The following is a 22,885-nucleotide window of genomic DNA, read 5'->3' on the forward strand; positions in this document are numbered from 1 at the left end:
TTATGCTTAGTGAAATTTGTCAGAGAAAGACAAATAGTATGTTATCATTTGCATGTAGAATCCAAAAAATAAAACAAACTAGTGAATATAACAAAAAGGAAGACTCATAGATACAGAGAACAAACTCCTGCTTATCAGTGGGGAGAGGGGAAAGGGGAAAGACAGATACAGGTAGGGGATTAAGAGGCACAAACTACTAGTATAAAATAAATAAGCTACAAGGATATATTGCACAGCACAGGGAATACAGCCAATATTTTATAACTATAAATGGAGTACAATTCATAAAAATTTTGAATCACTGTGTTGTAGGCCTGAAATCGATACAACATTATAAATCAACTTTACCTCAATGTTTTAAAATTTAAAAATAAAATAAAATGAATGGATCTTGAAATATGGAAACTTCCTTTGTACTTCACTGAGGTTCTGACACACACTGCTGGAACTGTAATTTAAGTTCAGAAAATATATTGATTACAAATCTGTAAGGGACTGGAGATTCCACTTCTTATTTTAACTTCTGATAGCATGAGAACTATATAAAGTGACTGGACATTACTTATGCTTCAAACACTAGTTGTCACTGAAATTACTTTGTCACAGTCTCATTTCACATTCCCACTAGCAATCTATGAGAGATTCAGTTTCTCCACATCCTCGCCACCACCTGGTACTGTCGTCATTTTTTATATTAGCCACCTGAATAGGTGTGGTTTAGTGCTTCATCATGATTTTAATTTGCACTACCCTGATGGTTAATGATGTTTAACGTTGTCTCCTGTGCTTATTTGCCACCCATACACTCTTTGGGGCGAAGTGTCTAAGCCTTTTGCCCATTTTCTAAATGGATTGGTTTCTTAGTGTTGCATTTAGAGAATACTTTACCTATTATGGATTCAAGCCCTTTGTCAGATGATTTGAAAGTATTTTCTCTCTTAATAGGGTCATTCACAGAGCAAAAGTTTTATATTCTGCTCTGTGAATGACAAGTTTAATTGTTGATTTTTTTTCTTTTGAGGATTGTGCATTTAGTGTCAGGTCTAATAACTCTTATCTCTAACTCTAGGTCATGAATATTTTCTATGTTTTCCTCTAAAAGTTTTGTAGCTTTAAATTTTGATCTGTGATCGACCCTGATTAATTTTTTGATTAATTTTAATATAAGGTATAAAATTTAGGTAAAGGCTCATTTTTTGACTACAGCTGTCCAATTGTTCCAACACCATTTGTTGAAGACTCATCTCTACATTAAATTGCTTTTGCACCTACGTGAAAATGAGTTGGCCATACTTGTATAGGTCAATTTCAGGACTTTATTCCATTGACCTATTTGTCTATCTCTTCACTGATACCATTAACTTGATGACTGTAGCTATTTAGTAAGTCTTAAAATAGCATAGTGTGATATCTCCAACTTTACTGTTCCATTACAAAATGGTTTAGCCATTCTAGTTCTTCTGCCTTTCCAGGAGAACCAAGTTCAAGATTTAGGAGAGTTTTATAAACATCTTTTGACATTACAGCATCAGAAAAGGAAAACTTGGTATGCCATCCATTAGTATTCATACAAAAGAATGGCACAGTAGCATTTAGAGAAAACTAAAATCTTCACATTTTACTTCATTCATTCTTTCCACAAATAACTTACTGAGCACCTATGTACAAGACTGTTTCAGATGCTGGGAATAAAAAATATTCCAATTTCTCTCTTTACAGTACACTAATTTCATTTTACTCATTCTAAAATGCCGTTACAATTTTCATCAAAACCTATGAATAGAAAAGTGAATGGACTTAATGACAACAATAAACAAAATCCTCTTATTGCATGAGTGTTGTCCCTTTGGCTGTATACGTGACGTCCTGTTCCACCACCTCCTGGGTAGTAAGTTACTTCCCATAATGGAGAATGCCAAACTCAAAGGCTCTCTGAAAAGACTCACATGAGAGCAGGCAGGCAAGGTTTCATTCCCCCAGGCATATCATGAGTACTATACTAGCATTATCAAATGCCTGGAGCATCAGAGACCAAGGGCTCTTACAATGTTTCTGACTTTAGAACAAGGCACTCAGCCCAAGTTTATTCTAACAAAGAAAAGCCCCCACAAATGTGGCTGAAAAAGTGGTTGAACAAATTCTCAAATTTTCATAGACTAATAAAACATGGAGTAGGAATGACCACAGTAAAGGTATGGAGAAGTCAACATTGTTGATCTAAGACAATCAAAAAAGTTGCCATTCTAAGCAACCCACTTTCCAAGTCACATATTTTTGCTATTCTTTCCTAAACTGCTTCCCAAATTGTCAATCTTGTTGTCATATCTTACTCACTGCCCAGATGAGGACAGTGAAATACCTGATGGACATAAGAGGATCCATGAAGGATGCTATGGGTTTTTTGTTTGTTTGTTTTTTGTTTGTTTTTTCCTTTTTTTTTAAGCACTTTACTGGAGCATAATTGCTTTACACTGTTGTGCCAGTTTCTGCTGTACAACAAAGTTTATCAGCTGTATTTATACATATATCCCCATATCCCCTTCCTGCTGGGACTCCTTCCCACCCTCCCTATCCCAGCCCTCTAAGGCATCACCCATTATCGAGTTGATCTCCTGTGCTCTGCAGCAGCTCCCCACTAGCTATCTGTTTTACATTTGGTGGTGTATATACGTCAATGCTACTCTCTCACTTCGTCCCAGCTTCCCCTTCACCCTCCCTCCCTACCTCGTGTCCTCAAGTCCGTTCTCTGCATCTACATCTTTATTCTTGCCCTGACACTGGGTTCATCAGTACCATTTTTTAAGATTCCATATATATGCGTCAGCAAACGGTATTTATTTTTCTCTTTCTGGCTCACTTCACTCTGTATGACAGACTCTAGGTCCATCCACCTCACTACAAATAACTCAATTTCATTCCTTTCCATTGCTGAGTAATATTCCATTGTATATATGTGCCACATCTACTTTATCCATTCATCTGTTGATGGACATTTAGTTTGCTTCCACGTCCTGGCTATTGTAAATAATGCTGCAATGAACATTGTGGTACATGTATCTTTTATTTATTTATTGGCTGTGTTGAGTCTTCATTGCTGTGCGCAGGCTTTCTCTACTTGTGGTGAGCGGGAGCTACTCTTCGTTGTGGTGCATGGGCTTCTCATTGCAGTGGCTTCTCTTATTGCAGAGCACGGGCTCTAGGCATGTGGGCTTCAGTAGCTGTGGCACACGGGCTCAATAGTTGTGGCTCATGGGCTTTAGAGCACAGGCTCAGTAGTTGTGGCTCACGGGCTTAGCTACTCCGTGGTATGTGGGATCTTCCTGGACCAGGGCTCGAACTCTTGTTCCCTGCATTGGCAGGTGGATTCTTAACCACTGTGCCACCAGGGAAGTCCCACATGTATCTTTCTGAGTTATGGTTTTCTCTGGATATATGCCCAGCAGTGGGACTGCTGGGTCATGTGGTAGTTCTATTTTCAGTTTTGTTTTGTTTTTTAATATTTATTTGTTTTATTTATTTACTTGTTGTACTGGGTTTTAGTTGCGGCTGGTGGGCCCCTTAGTTGCAGCTCAAGGGCTCCTCAGTTGTGGCATGTGAACTCTTAGTAGTGGCATGCATGTGGGATCTAGTTCCCTGACCAGGGATCGAACCTGGACCTCCTGCATTGGGAGTTCAGAGTCTTAACCACTGTGCCATCAGGGAAGTCCCTATTTTTAGTTTTTTAAGGAACCTCCATACTGTTTTCCATAGTGGCTGTACCAATTTACATTTCCACCAACTGTGCAGGAGGGTTCCCTTTTCTCCACAGCCTCTCTACAGCATTTATTGGTCCTAGATTTTTTGATTATGGCCAGTCTGACTGGTGTGAGGTGATACCTCATTGTGGTTTTGATTTGCATTTCTCTAATGATTAGTGATGTTGAACATCTTTTAGTTTAGGTCTTCCGCCCATTTTTGGATGGGGTTGTTTGTTTTTTTGATATTGAGCTGTGGATGCTGTTTTGAAACAGTCCTGCTGCATATCTGCACCTAGCTCCTTCAGAGACAGGACTCTCAAAACAATAAGCAACAGGTGCTTAGCTCTTGAATGATACAATAACACTATCAAGAAAATCAAGGGAAAATCCCCTTACTCCAATAAAACTATGTTCTCTATGGTCTTAAAGTATGAATACTCCTTACGCAGAATTTTCCCACAGTTGTAGGCCATTGTGAAGTATTGTGGTTTTGCACATGGATTTCAGAAGACAGACATGGGCTCACAGGCTGATTCTGCCACCAACTTTCCGCATATTACCTAGCCACTTTAAGCTTCAATGCACTCATTTTTACAATGGTACATGCACCTACCACGAAGTGTTGAGAGGAATTAATGGGATAATGAAAAGTGCTTAGCAAAGTATTGGGTATATAACAAACATTTAATATGTATTAACTATACACCAATTTATCCAACTGACAAATCATACCGCCTATCCCAACTATTCCTCTTTCCTTTGGCTTTCCCTCTTTCGAGATTAGGGAATTTATTTCCCCCCTCCCATGTCTTCCCTGCACTGTACCACTGCAGTGGGATGCTTCTGCTACGAGCTCCTGGAGGGCAGGCTGACTAACTCTTATTTGTACCCCTTGCCCCTGGCACAGTATAGCGCTTGGCACCTATTATTCAAGTGGCACCTAGAATACCTCCATGTTGCCCCACAATCTGTATTATCATTTAAAACTGCATGATATACCACTAAGAAGTCTTCTTAACCAATCCACTTCTGTTTAACTTCTCTGCTGTTTGGCTTATTATTTGTTTTTAAATTTTATTTATTTATTTATTTATTTATTTATTTAGGCTGCATTGGGTCTTCATTGCTGCTCGTGGGCTTTCTCTAGTTGTGGCAAGTGGGGGCTATTCTTCATTGTAATGCGCGGGCTTCTCAGTGCCATGGCCCTTCTCTTGTCGCGGAGCACTGGCTCTAGGCGCGCAGGTTTCAGTAGTTGCAGCATGTGGGCATAGTAGTTGTGGCTCGAGGGCTCTAGAGCGCAGTGTCAATAGTTGTGGTACACGGGCTTAGTTGCTCTGCAGCATGTGGGATCTTCGCTGCCCAGGGATGGAACCCGTGTCCCCTGCGTTGGCAGGCGGATTCTTAACCACTACTCTACCAGGGAAGTCCTGGCTTATTATTAATAGTATAATAATAAAAAAATTACAGTTTATTTTTCTCTTTCTGGATTATTTAGGATAAATTCCATCAGTGGGATTACAGGATTAAAGAGTGTAGCTCCTAGCAACTATATATCTATCCAGTTTGTTTAATTAACCTTATTATAGAATATGTACTCCAGTATTATAGCAAAAGAGAACTACTCTTAGTTTTAGTACTTTCAGTTCTATTTTGTTGACCTGAGGTTGCCTCTATCCCACCTACTCTGGGACATTAGCAAGAAATAGAGGAAGTTATGGCAATCTTCTTTGTTTATAGCCAGATCTCATGACTAGCATGTATCTGTAAAGGCAAAATGCTTACTTGAAAGTGATGGAAAAATTTAGGCAAATGAACTCATTACAAACCAACAGAACATTTACTATGTGCCAGGCATTGTTTTAAATGTTTCACAGATACTAACTCTTATAATTCTGATAACTACCCTACGAGGTAGATACTATTATTTCCCCTGTTTTACAGCTGAGGAAACTATGAAGTAGCAGCAGAGATTTGAAGAGATCCTTAAAAAGCAGAGATTGAATCCAGGCTCCAGAGCTGAGGCTCTTAAGCACTATGCTATGTGCCTTTCAAAGAAAAAACAAGCAAATAAATCATCACTGTACAAGGTGACCTCAGATGTGTCTTTATAGACAGCCAGCTCTCCTCTCTTCCCTAGGGTGAGTATCAGATTAAAATAAACTATGACTCTCTAACTCTGACTCTCCTAACTAACCTCATTATAAGCAAACGGTAGTTTCCAAAGTCAAAGTCACAAGTACACAATTAGAACACTAGAATGTAAATAAACTATTTTACTTAATTGCAAAGATGTACTTCCTGGTTGTTTTTCAACCGAAGATGAGCAAATGCTAAAAGATGAATACATTATAGACTGATATTTAAAAATAAAATAAATGCATCTTTATACTACCAGTGACTGCACAGATGTCTCATACTTGTAAATGTTTGGTTGAATGCCTAACTTTAGGCTTCCCAAAGAAGCTTACCTGGCCAAGCAAGCCAGGGGAAAAAAATGTCTATTTAAAGTAAAAACAAATTTACCTTACCATATTAACATTCTTTTTCTTTTAAGAACTTTTATTGAGATAGAGTTAACAGACAATAAACTGCATATATTTAGAGTGTACAATTTGGTATCCCAATCTCCCAATTCATTCCCCTCCAACCCTCCCCGCTTTCCCTACTTGGTGTCCATATGTTTGTTCTCTACATCTGTGTCTCTATTTATGCCTTGCAAACCGGTTGATTTGTACCATTTTTCTATAGTCCACATATATGTGTTATACCATATTAACATTCTGAAAAGTGAGTTATCAACATTCTAAAATTAAGCGGATTAAAAATGGAAATGAACCAAGAAAAATGACATACTATATTTAAGCTATATGGGTTTACTATATAAACGTATAAATAACAGGGTAGGGAAATACGATTCAGTGAATATCATTGGGACAAAAAAAACAGATTGGAGATGAACTGAGATCCAGGTTTCACACCGTACATTAATCCATCTGGGATTAACCCCAAAAGTTACATTAAAATGATGAAATAAATAGAAGAGAATTAAACAGCATATTTAGCACACTTATGGAAGGGAAATAGTCTCCATTTCTCCCCAAAGCCAGAAATTTATCAAAGGTAAGATGGATGGCTTAAATATAAAAAAGGAAACCTTTCTGCGTAATGAAACTAGCATTAAGGGGAAGAGGAATACAGCTAAATAAGTGACCCAGGTAACTTAGTGACCAGGTAATGTAATGATATATTTTGAACAGCCAGCTTTTACTGAAAAACATATGTTTTATCCATTCATTCAGCAAGTATTTACTGAGGGGCCTACTACATGCCAGGCACAGCTCTGGGTGCTAGGGACACAGGAGTGAAAAAACAGACTAGCATATCGAAATCACTGCCTTCATGCAGGTTACTTTCTAGTATTTATAAAAGGCCAAAATCCAGAATAATCTACTAAATTGGTTCAAAAGCTCCTATCTCTCAGCCTCTAAATTCAATGTTACCAATCAAGAAATTAAAATTAAATTTTAAGATACAACCATGTATCTTAATAGAAAAAGAGATAAAACCCAACCTGAGAAGAAGGGAAATGAAAGACAAACACACATCACCTGAACCTTGATCTGATATTTAATGTCACTGGCAGGTACTCAGGGGAGCAAACTGATCATATACAATACTTTACGTGTGCTTTGTCTCCATAAAATTACTGTAGGAAGGAAAATTTTCCAAAGAAAAAAAATCATTTAAACCCAATGGTTTACTGGGAACTAAATGCCTAATAGAAGATTAATGGCTAAACTACAGTAGATCAAAACTCCAGTGCAGTGCTCTCCAACAGAAAGAAAATACAAGCCACAAACATAATTTAAATGTTTCTAATAGCCACATTAAAAAAGTAAAAAGACACAGGTGAAATTAATTATAATAATATACTTTAACCCAATATATACAAAATATTATCTTTTAAACACATAATCAATAAAAATTATTAATGAGATATTTTTTATTATTTTTTGGTTCTAAGTCTTTGAAGTTGTCTGGTGTGTGTTTTATATATATAGCACACCTCAATTCGGACTTGCCACGTTTCAAATGCCCAGTAGCTACATATGGCTGGCAACTACAGTACTGAAGAGCGTAGTCCAGTAGTTTTCAACTGAGGGTGATTCTGCTAGCCCAGGGGACATTTGGCAATGTTTGCAGACATTTTTGGTTGTCGCAACTGTGCATTCAGTGGGTAGAAGCCAGGAATGCTGCTGAACATCCTACCGTGCACAGACAGGCCCCCACAACAAAGAATTATCTGGCCCCCAAATGTCAGGAATGCTCAGGTGGCCCTAGATAGCTAAACAGCTAACGTGGCTAGTAGTTGATGTATGCTGATCTAGGGGGATGTGTTTTATGAGGCCTATTTGTTTTTTATGTTACGATGCTTTAAATCAATTTTAGAAGTAACTTTTTAAGGCTTCTCCTGAGACGGAATGAGGGCACTCATTTCTCTTTATTTCTCTTAAGGGGCACTGCAGACTGAAGGGCTCTCCATGGCCAGATGACGTGGCCACAGAAGGCGTCTGCAGCAGCTGATTCATTCCAAAGGGAAAACTACTGCTTGACCCAGGACTTGAGAAAACATTAAACGAAGCAATACTGCGCCATTTGTGTACCCCTGAGAACTCTGGCCGGGAGACACTGAGCATTTTTTTTTCCTAGCAAGGTAATGGGTATGGAGCAGGGTGGGGACCCTGGGGAACTAAAAGGGGACAATGAAATTTAGATTCTGCTGTGGTTCAAACAAAGGTCAGGGAAACACAGAGTCATTTACCTGCCCATCTGGTGAGGGAAACAAGGAACTTTCAATCCATAAGCAAACAGAGAGGCTTGTACAAGAGCCCTCCCTCTGTGTGCTTAGACCAACCCCAGGGCTGTGACAGCTAGCTCTCACTATCACACTGCATGGCCGCCGCTTATCTAGTTTGTCCTGTCTCATTCTAACAGGCTGCCAGAGTAATGTCTGCTGACAGGGCAGCCGCAGGCTTCCCCCTGCGTGGAGGCCCCTGGGACAAGATACCAGGGGCCAGCAATCATTCCCCAGGCTGAACAATCCTTTCCCGACAGCAGGACAACAGCAGGGCAGCCTTCCTAAGCCTGGGGGCTGAGGAATCAACCAGATGCACCTCTCAGCTTCTAAGGGGATTAAAGGCTGCAATACTCCCATCTGGCCTGCCCCGCAAAGAAAGCTGTACTTGGGGCAAATCAGAACGGACAGCATATTCTTCCTCTCCTTTGCTTAATTCACTCATAAACTCTTCTGGCCCAAGTAAAAGCTTTTCTTCAGGTGTCCCAGGCCCGCAGCTGCCTTTACAACAAACATTTAGAAACACAAACTTTTAAGAGGCACTGTTACACAGTCAGATACAGTTTTCAAGAGACTCAAAATGTTAAAAATTAAAGAGAAAGACAAATTTTCTTTTAAATTAAAAAAGAAATGAAAAAGCTGATACCTCCCAAGAACAGCTGACTCCAGGCTTCCCCATCCTCCCTCTCCCCAACAAGTTAACACTACCAAGGACATTTCCTCTCCCAGTTCTCAGCACTTCTTTATTCCGATGGGTTATTAACACGATACTGACGTCTCAAGCACTTCCCTGAAGAACTTCCAAAGAGCGGTCACTTCAGTCAAGAGGGACAGCACAATTCTAGAACGTAATCTTCACAGGAAGGAAACAGAATACAGTAGAAAGGGCTCACTGTTCAAAGTCAGGGAACCTGCTAACCTCAGCCCTATTGCTCAGTGGCTGTGAAGTAATTTGCACCCCAGCTCACTTATCTGTAACTAGGCTGTGTTACCCTCATGCTGAGGATCAGCTACTACAATTCACAAGTGTAAATATGTAAAACCAACGGATATAATTTACTACCATCATGGTAAAACAGGTATTATTCCGCAACTCATAATCTAGCTTTACCGCAGAATCAGGAGGACTTTGAGGGCTTTCTATTGTTTCATACGCTAAATTCCAAGGAACTTTTCCAAAGTTCCTATTACATGGGGGTGTGAGATTAACTTTGTTATTACCATGATAAGGTTTCAAAGGATTAAACTGAAAATAAATCACGGAGGGGAAAAAAAGACATGGGAAACACCTGGAGCCCCACTGGTTGAGGGGAGAGAAGGGACTTTATTCCATGAGATCTAGGGCAGAGGTTCTTAGCGCTGCTGACACATTAGAATCACCAGGGCAGCTTTTAAGCAACACGGATGCCTGAGCCTGAATCCAGAGACTGGTTTAATTGGTATTTTTTTAAAACGCTCTTCAAGTGATTTTAACACACAGCCTGAACTGAGAACCACTGATGAGGATAGTAGAATGTTGGTCTTTTGCATTTGACAAAATCCCTTCAAGATCTTCAGGCGTTAGCTTAAAAAAAAAGGCCAAAGTATAATTTGTAACTGAAACTCCCTTCAGTGACCAGTACTGTGTGAGTCCACGTTAAACGCCTAGAATAGACGTAGTGGGTCCATCCTGTGCCCCCTGTACTGCAGGGCTGGCTGGAACTGCTGACAATGGTCGGAAGCAAAGGCAAAGGTGAAGATCTGGGCGGTCTGCCTATTTTTCCACTGTGAGAATACAACATCTAAGGAAACTAAGTGACTGCTCAACACCATGACTGCTTTAGTAACAAGTTTTCATCCAATATCTAATAACAGTTGATTCTTTGAACAGCTAATTCAGAAAATAATCTTAAATAATTCAAACATACCTAACATCTAATTATCTAAACAGTTAACTGCCTAAAAGGGGGGTAGGGAGGGAAGCAATGGACTTAATAAGCTTAATTCTACTAATTAGCGGACTTTTGTGCACCAAATTAACTTCACATTAGTCTGTAATTCTGATATTGACAGGTTCAACCATTGCAAACAAAGACTTTCGGTGGCTGTTTCCTGTATCTGACATTGACCTTTTTATTTTTGATTAAGAGAGTGGGAGGGACAGAATGGTGAGACATTCAAGAAAGCATTAGCAGGAGGCTATCTCAAAGCCAAACCAAGGTTTCACTGAAAAAGTTTTCATTAACCATTTATAACTTCTAAGTTACAGATCTTGTTTAACAAAATAAAGGCTTGGGTATTTAAAACTGCCTAAAAAAACAGGAAGCTAGTTCCAATACTTTTCTTTCCTTTTGACAGAAAGCTCCTTTAACTCGTGCCAGCAAGCTATATTTATTTGCCTTAAGCAGCATTTCCTAGGAAAGAAGCAGCAGCCCTGCTGCAGATGGCTTAAAAGAACTCATGATCAAGGCAGCAGGCCAACCTCAGAAGACCACGGCGCTGCAGACTCAGTCACCATGCAGGAAAGCCACCTGGGCTCTGCACCAATGACAGCACTGTTGTCATCTCCACCAGAGAGCTCTGGGCTGCTATTGGAGACCAACACCTGGCACCAGGCCAGATACCATCTCATACCGTACTAAGCTTTATAAAGCTTTATAGATGCCTTCAGGGAAAAGAAAAAAAAAGGGCAGGTGTTCTTACTCATCCTATTACTGACTGTCCAGAAAATGTGCTGAGTCACTGAGTACCAATCAAGAGACAAATAATGCATAGACTGCAAATACTAATCTCCTTCTCCCTGCTCTCCTTCCTAACAGCAAGGAGACTCACAGGTAATATTTTTGATGCTGAAAACACAAGGACACAGAAAAATTCACATACCCTTAGTCCATAAAGAAAAGCTTTCAGAGTCAAATTCTCTAAAAGTGTAATGTACTAGACAAAACTATTTTATGGTAACAATAGTTATCTCTAGGTAGAGGGGTTAAGGGTGATTTATTTTTTCTATAATCTTCTACAATTTGCACATTTTCTATAATGAGACCATAATTCTTTCATAGTAATATATCTTAGAACTATATTTCTTGGTAAGAGATTATACCCATATCCTTGTCTCTAGCATGTAACTTCAGCTCAGCCAAATACTTCCACTCACTAATTATGAACACTCCAACCAAGGTTACAGTGTCAGACCAACACAGAACTAAAGGAGACACTAAGTGAAGGTCACTAGACTTTGCAAATACTTGCTTTGTAACTTTGCCTAGAGGCAGAATATTCTAATTTGATAGAAAGCAAATTCCACCAGTGGTACACTTTTGAGAGAAGGGGAAAAAAGAGTAAGAGGTAATAATGGCACATGAACTTTAGCTGACTTCTGTTTATTTTCCATGTTTCCTCCTTTCCTAGATTAGACATGCTAGGGAAAAACAAGTCACCCTTGGCTTTAGCCTGAGCACAATGAGAAAACAAACCACCACCACAATAAAAAAGCTTATAAAAGCATCAAATAGTTTTGTCTTGCTTTTGCTTAAGTTTTAATTTAAAGCAACTAAAATCCAAACTCCTTGGCCTATTATTCAAGAACACACATCATCTGAAACTCACTGACCTATCCCTCTACATGTATGACTCCACACTTCATGCTCAAAGCCAACAGCACCTCGTTGGTCCTACCCACAGCTCTTTCTTCCACAGGCATGTTCTTCATTTCTCTGAATTCCACCTATTCCTCAAGCCTCCAACCAATTGCTACCTCCTCCTGAAGTCTTCCCTGACCTCAAAGACTGAAGCACTCTCTCCTTCTTGTTAATTTCCATAGCATCTGAATTACAGTAATCTATGTACATGCCTATGAGTTTAAATTTCTACGGCGGTCAGGCAGGCCCAGCATCAGTTTAGCTTCATGTGCACCAGAACACTTCATTCAGGGCTGTGTGTGCATCTTGGAGAGTGCTCAAATGTTTGCTGAGTTAAAAAAGTGAATAGGGCTTCCCTGGTGGCGCAGTGGTTAAGAATCCACCTGCCAATGCAGGGGACACGTGTTTAATTCCTGGGCTGGGAAGATCCCACATGCCTTGGAGCAACTAAGCCCATGTGCCACAACTACTGAGCCCCGTGCTGCTGCAACTACTGAAGCCCACACACCTACAGCCTGTGCTCCACAACATGAGAAGCCAGGGCAATGAGAAACTTGCTCACCGCAACGAAGAGTAGCCCCCACTTGCCACAACTAGAGAAAGTCCGTGTGCAGCAACGAAGACCCAATGCAGCCAAAAATAAAATAAATAAATAAATAATAAAATAAATCTTAAAAGAAAAGTGAATAAACATCACATCTTAAACCAACCAGAGTTGGTGGAGTTATGTGATCAACATGTGCATATCTGGATGCAATCATAAGAAAAGGAGCTGTGCTTGAAGAGTCATGTCTCAGACACATGAACAGTGTTAAGGAGTGGTCTGGACATAAATCTTCATGTTAGTTGAAATAATGTCAGCCTAACACCAGCCAAGATTAGTACTTAGGCTCAAAGAACTAACAGCAACAGAAGGCACCCCTATTAGCACTTCAGGATTAAAGGATGTCTGTGAATCAGGAAGTTGTGTGTGGCCGTAAGATTTAATTCAGTAGTCCTGAACAAAGGGGAGGTATGAAAATGTATTTTTTACCTTAATTAGCTCTAAGCAGATGTGATACAAATAACTGAAGATATGAATGATTAGAGTAATTTTCCCAAAGAGTATTCCAAAAGATTTGATCACAATATTAAGAAACAGGCAAACTGTGTACTCTGCAACTTTGCTTATGGCTTGAGAGAGAAAAAAAAAAATCACCGGCCTGTTTAAAATGAGAATTTAATCCTTGTTGCTTTGCTTCTGACTTCTGTTTAACAGTTTCATGTGTCCATGTTAACTGGACCTATCAAAGGCTAATGGTGGTGAATAAAACCTTGTTTTCCAATTAAGAGCCACAGATGTATCCTTATCTTTTGTTACTTTGCGAGGTACTGTTTTATATCTCTAATGGATAATAGGCATACCTGGCATCTAGGAGGTCCTGTCCCAGATTTCATCTCTAACAACTAACATAGAAACAACGGTTATGATCAAAAGACACAAAACTGTAATCTCTACCCAATTATCTACTTACATTCTTAAAAACAGTATTTTCATACAGCCATTCTACTTCCCAAATACTTAAATTATCCATTTTTATACCATCGCTGAACAAGAAGTTTGTCATCTTGCTGATTTCCTCTATTAGCAAACTGTTAACATATGAGACAACTTCAAGATACATTTATATCTAAGAAATTTTGGATTTTGACAAGTAATATGCAAGAAGGTTCTAGGTGGTATGTGAACTTTTAAAAATACTTGATTGTTATGTATTCCTTTTAACGTGTATAAAAGATAGGTTGCATAAAGCTACAATTCTATTGCTTAGGTCAAGGCTGAGCAAAAAGAAAAAAAAAAACCAGTATATCAAAAGAAATAAGGACTTCCCTGGTGGTCCAGTGGTTAGGACTTTGCCTTCCAATTCAGGGGGTGCGGGTTTGATCCCTGGTCAGGGAGCTAAGATCCCACATGCCTCACGGCCAAAAACCAAAACATAAAACAGAAGCAATATTGTAATAAATTCCGTAAAGACTTTAAAATGGTCCACATCAAAAAAAAAAAAAAAATCTAAAAGAAATAGTTTGAGAAAAAAAACTTCAGAGGGTACAGGATATGGTAAAAAACAAGAAAACAGTACTCAAATTTAGAAGTTGAGGAAACCTAAAGGATAATGAAAATGAAATTTATGTGCACTCCTGAGATTTTATAAAAGTGGTTGGTATCAGGCTCCTGTTTCTTCAAGATGAGGCTCAGTCACACAAGGGGAACTTGCTGTCTGGTGCATTACAATAATTTAGGGGACAAAAAGCACAACAGTGATTCCATTTCTTCTCCACCCATAGAGGAAAAGTTTGCTGCTCCCACTGCACACCCTAATGTCAGTTCTGCTCCAACCAACTGGACAGGGCCTCTGTCCCCAGAAATTTCACAGGACCACACACTACCTTCCCAGGTTCCATCTCTTCCTGCTTTACAAGCGACCCTTGGGCAAGCTTGCTCACTCCTAAGGCTTCATCCACATGGATGCACTAATGACTCCAAAACTTGCCCCTGCTCTACTCTACTCCTTGCCTATGCTCTAACTATCTACTAATCATCTCACCTGGATGTACTTTAAATTTCACATATTCAAAAGCAAACTCATTCTTACCTCCTTCTCCTTCCTTCTCTTCCCATATATCCATCAATAGTTTTAAATCCTTACCATGAATCCCAGGCACCCCTGTGTTTCCCCCCTTTTCCAGAGATGCCCCTAAATCTCTCCCCTCTCCTCCATCCTCACTATTATGCTTGGATCCAGTCCTCTGGCCTCTTTCACATGGGCTGCCACAGGAGCCTCCAGACTTCTCCCTGTATTTTGTCTCTCTTTCTCTCATACAGGTTTTTCCTACACTGCCGAATCTTCCTAAGATAAAAATCAAGTCTTAAAAATCTCAGCTCAACTGCATTAGACATTAGGTAATGCAAATTAAAACTACAATGAAATATCAGACATACCTATCAGAATGGCTAAAATAAAATTAATAACACCAAATACTGGCAAGAATGCAGAGAAACTGGTCACTCATACATTGCTGGTGGGAATGTAAAATTATACAGTCGCTCTGGAAAAGAGTATTGAAGTTTCTGATAAAACTAAACATGCACTTACCATATGACCCAGCAATTACATTCCTGGGAATTTACCCAAAGAAATGGAAAGTTTATTCACACAAAATTCTATACACAAATGTTCAGAGCAGCTTTTTTTGTTATTGCTACAAACTAGAAATAAGCCAAATGTCCTTCAATAGATGAATGGTTAAACAAACTGTGGTCTATCTATAACATGGAAAATTACAACGAAAAGGAAAAAACTATTGATACACACAACAAATAAGATGGATCTCAAGGGAATTATGCTGAGCAAAAAAATTCAAGGTCGACTGGTTACATATTATATGATTCCATTTGTACAGCGTTCTTAAAATGATAAAATAACAGAGATGGAGAACAGATTAGTGGTTGCCCAAGATTGGGGGAGAGGGCAAGGGAGGTGGCCGTGGCTCTAAAATGGGAACACAAGAGATTCTTTTGGTGGAACTGATTTGTATCCTTACTGGGGCGGTGGTCATACAAATCTACATATGTGAAAAAATTGCATAGAATGAATACACACACACAAATGAGTGCACATGAAAATGGTGGTCTTAATAAGGTAGGTGGATGGTATCCATGTCAATCAACAATATCCTGTCGTGATATTATACTATAGTGTGCAAGAAGTTACCACCGGAGAAGCTACATAAAGTATGTATGGGATCTCTCTGTGTTATTTTTTACAACTGCATGTGGATCTACAGTTATCTCAAAATAAAAAAGTTAAAAGAAAAAAACCCTCTCGATAACTTCCAATAGTTCCCCAACGCCCACAGTAAATGATTCCTTAGCATGGCATACAGAACCTCCTCACATACATCCTATGCTCCAGACAACTAGCTCTAAGAGCTAACGCTTTTGGAGCACAGGGTGTGTGGTAGGCACCATTCTAAGCATTTTATATGTATTAGCTCATTTAATCCCAAGGGATCTCATGAGTTAGGTTCTACTGTTGATACCATTTTATTCATAAACCACTAAGGCACAGATGACTTAAGCAGCTTGAAAGCATCCCCACCACATCATTCTTCAGAGCCACGCTCCAATGTTACCTTTGTGACTTTTTCCAGTTTAAGTGCTATACTAATGGTGTTTAGCATTCAAAAGATATCCAATAAGTGTTTAATTAACATAAGGTCTGGACTAAAGGACACAGAAAAGGTACAAAACTGGCACCTTAAGGATTTGATACTGATTACATTGAATCTATGTTTCTCTAAAGTTAAGCTTGAATGGGAAAGCACTGTATAATATACAGTAGAAACCCCATCAGTGAGAAAATGTTGATTAATAAGGCAACAGCTTTCATGTAGCAAAGAGGGACAAGGTAATGTCAGGCTAATGAAACTCCGGTGTCAGCTGCAGAGCCGTGTCTTTCTCCAATTTTCACACAACAAATACACGAATACGAACCTCAACTTCCTACCCAGCAACCCCCATTCTTCCTTATTAGTTACTTCTGCAATTCAAGAAAAGATATTTTTTCCCCAGAAGAAAGATATTTCTTCCAGTTTAAAACGTATATTCATTATTTCCCTTGGAGGAAATTAGATTATTAACGAAAGACTCCTTTACACTCAGGGGTTTACTTGAAAATTTTACTGATTATCCTCCAACCATCTAGGATTTTTCCAAGTACGCTCTGAAATCAGAACGAGAATCTCCAAAGGAGTCACCTTTTAAAGGCAGAGAACAGAGGCAGAGGGAGAAAACAATTTTAAGTACATGAGTGACGTTTAATGGTTCATAGTCCCTCTGTTCCCTGCCCAGCCCTTCTCCCACCCCACCCCACATAAACTGTCTTCTCTCAAGCAAAGCCTTTTGAAAGGAGAACCCAAAGGGGAAAAATAGGTGAGAGGCTGAGAGCCAACCTCTTCTCTTTCATAGATAACCATAAATTCTTAACACTGACCTAAAGCCAATAAAGAAAAAGAAACTTATTTTAAATTAAGCATCTTGTGAAGAGAGAAGGTGTAGTCTAGCACAGCAAGCAGAGAAGAGGAGGGACTCAGGCAAGGCAGTACTGACCGGCTGAGTTCTCTTATACTTGGAGTCCTCTCGGTCTCGGTGCTGTCCGGAATTGCTGGTTCTCTCCCGCACATTTCGATAACCAGGGCTGGGGATGATATACTCCTTTCCTATGTCAATGTCCTTCATCTTCTCTGAGTGGAGGTGCCAGGGCTCACGGGCTTTTGGTTCCACTTGAGAATTTCTGAAATTAAAAATTCATCAAAGACAGATATTTCCTAAATTGTGCTTAATCATATGTCAAAGTGCTTTAAAATAGGGGAAAAAAGGACAAAAGCATTAAAGTTTTCTGTCATTATATCTATAAAAATAAATTTTCAAAAATCTTTCAAGTACCATTTTATTTTTTCAAGAAAAAAAATTCAGAGTGATAGAATCAAGAAGAATTCTCTCCTCCCACCTCTAAGGGGGAAAAAAAGATTAAAAAAATAAACACAGTGATAGAGACACCTACCTTCTTCACCTTCAACTAAGTTCAATCACAACGTATAGAGCATTTAGATAGGTCTTAAAAAAAAAAGGCTTTCTGGAAACAATTTCAGTTTGTTCCAAGCATCATAAATTCCACAATTTTAAAACGGATAAATTTTACTAAATGAAAACTTAAAAAACACTTATTCTACCAACGATCTATCCCATCTCTGTATTTTTATAATTAGGTAACGTTAACTGTTATTTTTAAAGTTCTGTGAAGTTACATAAGCTAAAACACAAAATAACACTACACCTTAATGTTAAAAACAAATTCCCCTTGGGTTACTGAAAATGTTCTAAAATTAGATAGTGGTGATGATTGCAGAATTCTGTTAACATATTAACCAAACACCAAGTTGTATACTTTAAGGGGTGAATTTCATGGTATAAATATATCTCAACAAAGCTGTTGTTAAAAAACAATAACAAAAACAAATTCCCCACCCTGTCCTACTAAGTCTTACCTAGTATCTACCTGAAACTCTGTTCTAAACCTCTGCTAGCCTGGTTAACTCTAATCAATTTCTGGTATCAACGCTGGTTACTTTTGAAAAAATAAAGCACATACATACCTCTCTAAAACATTTCCCCCACTCTAAGATGGTTCAAAATTTCCTAGATACAAGCTGGGAAAACACTTTTCATACCAGCCTCACTAGAAATTAAAGTGTAGCTGTGTTGCCTTTTTATTTATTTATTTATTTTTATTTTTTTATTTTATTTTATTTTTTTTTGGGGGGGTACATCAGGTTCAATCATCTGTTTTTATTGTGTTGCCTTTTGAATTCCATAAATTCCTAGCTATCACTAAGACTTAAAAGTACAACACTGCAGACACAATTCTGATGGCTACGATTCATTTTTAAGGTATCAGAAAAATAGGAGAACACTTACAAATCCTCTAAATAAAAAGGACCAAATCTCCTCCATAGAGGTGTGTATCCAGCACAAAGAAAGTATGACTTCTGGCCTTGCAGAGGTCTGGCTCAAGTACCCTGAGTTGATACTGCTAAGTTACTTATCTTCAAAGAAAAAAGTCACCTTGTCCAATGACAAACTGTACCATAAAGAGCCCCGGCTTACAACCAAGAGCACAGCAATCATGTCATTGAGACCTCATTAAGCCTAAACTATAAACAGACCTGGCACCTGCCAGTGGCCCCAATGTCTGATGCAGCTGCAGATCAGAATAATCCTTCTTGTTACAGGGATCACTGAAGTCCAACCCTCCCCTGTGAAGGTTCCCCAGCCTAGCTGATTATCTGGAAAGCAGAAAAGATTAGTCCTACTTTGAAAAAGGCAAGAGGAGGGGAGGCAGTTTGAAAGGGAAGAGGCCAAAGTATTGCAACTCACAATACCAAATGCCATGTCAGGAAGGACGTAAAGATCATCTCAATTGTCTAAGAATTCATGTAACCTCAGTTTCTTTCAATCACTTTAATACAAGTTATTCTATGTTGGAAGGGTGTGGGGAGCAATTTCCCATGCCCTCTAACACTCCTGCTTCTTTAATTTCCTGGGGAAAGAGGCACAACTATGAAAGTAGGCAGGTCTCGTGCAGGGACAAAGCTACTATTTTCTGGCATTGAACATGAGGATTCCATCTTCTGTATATCAGAGACATAAGGCAGGGCACCCCACATGGGGGCCAGCCAAGAGCTAGGAAGTCCAATAGGTCTGGGAAACAAGGCCCAAATCTGAAGAAAACAGTTAAGGAAAGATCACCAGCGAGACATTTTTGGGATACTATTTGTATGTGCCTCTTTTCTTCTTTCTGTTCTCCCTTAAAGTTGTTTACAACTCTTTTTTAAAATGCTAACTTGCTCCAGCTATTCATAGAGGGAAAAGGGGAAGAGGGAAGGGATTTTTATTCATTTTTGAGTCAGAGCTGTACGATGGCAGTAGCAGAATAATTGAAGTGGGAGAACTCAAAGAGGTGCCCAGCGCAGAGGCCACCTGGTCAGCTGCCTTTTTTTTTTTTTTTTTTTAACCAGGACTCTCCTTTTAGTGGTAAAAGTGCAGACATTCTCCTGCACGATGATGCAGTCGAAACTGCATGGGGGCGGGGGGGGGGGGGCTGTACAAGATTACAAGGACTGTAGGTAGGCAGACTGGTGTTTCCAAACTGCCTTCATTACATTCCTTAGGTTTCCAGCACCTCAGAAATCTGGTTCCAGGCCCTGAAGCTACACAAAAAGACCTGAAGCTACAAAGATATGTATTTACCACCCCCCTGATATCCACTTGTGCTCCAGGCTTCTGCACCTTTCACTTACTCACGCTGGAGCCCCCAGAATGACCTATTCATCTACTCCTTCAAAACCGTCTGAAACTTTGCCAGTCCTTCCTGTGCCCATCTGCCTCCTGCCTCCCCACGTCTGTGCAGAAACCAGATGACCCCTATGGGATAAATACAAAGCGCCAAGCAGCTCTGTGTGGTGCAAGGGGAAAGGGCACTAATGACAGTCGAGAGCCCTGGATTCCATTCCGGACTCTGCCAAGGGTTTGCTGTGCGTGCTTCTGTCACGAACCTCCATCTACCCATTCGCCAAAACGAGAGGATGACTTCTGAGGTCGCTGGCAGCTGTCTCCTCTGTGCGGCTTGAGCGACGGTGCCCCAAGCCGCCTCCCTACAACCTTGAAGATGGGGGCTTCTCTCAGGCCAGCTTCGCCTGGGATACCCTGGCCCTAGGGCGTTCCCACGGCCAGTTCGGGCCCGCAGAGGCGATCGCAACCCACACCCACGGGCCGCGGGCGCAGCACCCCCTCGTGGCGTCAGCCGGGAATGTAGCCGGCACCCCCGGCCACTCATCCCACCCCACCTGCCTGCGGACGCCAGGACCTCACCACCAGCCCGCAAGGGGAGCGTCCCGAGGAGGCGGCAGCGGGAGACTAGAGGAAGGCCAGGCCCCGTTTCTCAGGTCTCCGGCTTCCCCCGAACCGCTCGCATCCCCGATCGCAGTCCCCCACCCCCGGACGAAACATACGGGGGATGGTCCCCGCGACAACACGAGGGAAAAGGAAGGGGTGCGGCGGTCGCCGCTACCTACCTGTGCCCCAGCTCCAGGACGGCCGCGCCGGCCACTCGACCACGCTCCCGAGCATCAGCCCCGGAGCAAAACAACCCTTTATAGCGGCACTGGCCACCGGACTGCGCAGGCGTGCTGCACAAAGAATTTCCGAGACTGAAGGGAATTGTAGTCCCCCTTCCTGGGGCCAGAGGCTCGATTAGCGGCAAAGAACTATATTTCCCAGAAGCACCGTAGAAGCCCTGGAGGAGGTGCAGGCCGCTCCTCCCTTCCACCGCGCTCCGGGCTCTGCACCATCCTTCCCAGAGTTTCTGCGATCCTGTCTGGAATCTTCTCTGAGGCCCTGTGTTCCAATGGGTGGCCGGGAGGGCTGACAGTAGCCCTATGTGGGCGGGCAGCCGAGTCAGTGTTTGCAGGCAGGCGGTCACGGCGGTGCTTGGCAGTTTATGCACCAGAAAACACTGTGAAGGTCATCGTAGCCTCTTATATCCTCGCTACCAGCCAGCCCCAAATCTTATCTGTGTTGACCCTGCACGTTTTACCACCGGTTGCTCACCTTTCTCACTTTAATCCCACCGCCCATCACATAATGTTGTGCTGCCCGGTTTCTAGAAAATAAATGCCAGGATCACAGTTTTTAGAGTGACAAGAGCCTTAGAAACAGCATGCCAATTTATCCCTTTCTTTTTATAAATGAAACTGAGGTTTCCAAAGAGATTGATCACTTTATTTCTCTTTGTGTTTCATCTGTACCTTCAACATGATCGTAACATAAATAACTACTGTGTTGAGCGCCTACCTGTTCTGTATCTGGTGCTTTACACACTTATTTTTTTAAATCTCCATGTCAACCCTATGTATAGGTATTATGATTATCCATTTCAAAGATTTAAAAAAAGGAAGTAAGGAAAATGACTTGTCTACCTTTATACAACTAGCTAGTATGAAACACCAATGTGGGGAACTCCCTGCTGGTCCAGTGGTTAGGCCTCAGTGGCTTTCACAGCATGAGAGCACAGGTTCAGTATCTGGTGGGCGAACTGAGATCCCACAAGCCCCTCCGGCACAGCCACACACACACACAAAAAAAGAAAGCACACCAATATACCATAAAGCTGAAGTAATTAATAGTGATCTTATACAAGGATGGATTAATATACCAATGCAATAAAGAGCCTAGAAACAGACCTATTCATACATGTAAACTTGATCTGTAACAGAGAAAACATTGGAAAGCAGTAGAGGAAGACAGAAGATTCTATGAACAGTACTGGAACAATTGGTTATCCATATTTTTTAAAACTCAGGGATTATTACTTCATACCACACAGAAAACTCAATTTCACGTAGATCAAAGGCCTGACTGTGAAAGGGAAAACTTTCAAACATTTAGAAGAAGATGTGAAAGATCTTTGTGAACTTAGGAGTAGAGAAGAACTTCTTAAAGAAGATACAAAAATTAATAAAGGAAATTTTGATAAATTTATAGTATATTAAAATTTAAACTTCTATATAAGATGCCATAGAGTACAAAGATAAACCACACATTATAACTGACAAAGTTTTTAATACAGAATATACAAATAATTTCTACAACTCAATAAGTAGTAAATAACTGAATAGGAAAATTGGCAAATGACGTGAATAGACAGTTCACAAAAAAGAAAACTCAAGCAGCCATTCAAATATGCAAAGATACCCAGGGAGATCAGCTCAAGATGGTGGAGTAGAAGGACATGAGCTCACCCCTTCTTACGTAAACACCGGAATCACAACCAAGTGGCGAACAATCATCGACAAAAAAAGCTGGCACCTACCAAAAAAGATACCCTATAACCAAAGGCAAAGAAGAAGCCACAATAAGGCAGTAAGAGGGGCAAAAATCTCGATAAAATCAAATCCCATACCCGCCAAGTGGGCTACCCACAAACTGGAAAACAATTATGCCACGGAAGTTCTCCAAATGGAGTGAAAGTTCTGAACCCCACATCAGGCTTCTTGGCTTGGGGGTCTGGCAACAG

The 22,885-nt window shown here is 40.4% G+C and overlaps 1 protein-coding gene across 11 annotated transcripts in view; it reads right to left on the minus strand.

The window, feature by feature from the left end:
* The window catches only part of ABCC5 (ATP binding cassette subfamily C member 5), a 188,660-nt gene that overhangs the window by 58,329 nt on the left and 107,446 nt on the right, over window positions 1-22,885 (minus strand). For 9 of the 11 annotated variants that reach the window (XM_057739769.1, XM_057739768.1, XM_057739770.1 and 6 more), the window contains one exon: window positions 17,362-17,545. In XM_057739769.1, coding sequence (XP_057595752.1) covers window positions 17,362-17,545 — 184 coding nt within the window. Of the gene's footprint in view, window positions 1-17,361; window positions 17,546-18,729; window positions 18,869-20,885; window positions 20,973-22,885 lie in introns of those variants that run through there. The other 2 variants (XM_057739774.1, XM_057739776.1) reach the window with 2 other exon arrangements.

Source organism: Hippopotamus amphibius, chromosome 6 (assembly GCF_030028045.1).
Source record: "Hippopotamus amphibius kiboko isolate mHipAmp2 chromosome 6, mHipAmp2.hap2, whole genome shotgun sequence".
Taxonomy (NCBI): Eukaryota; Metazoa; Chordata; class Mammalia; order Artiodactyla; family Hippopotamidae; genus Hippopotamus; species Hippopotamus amphibius.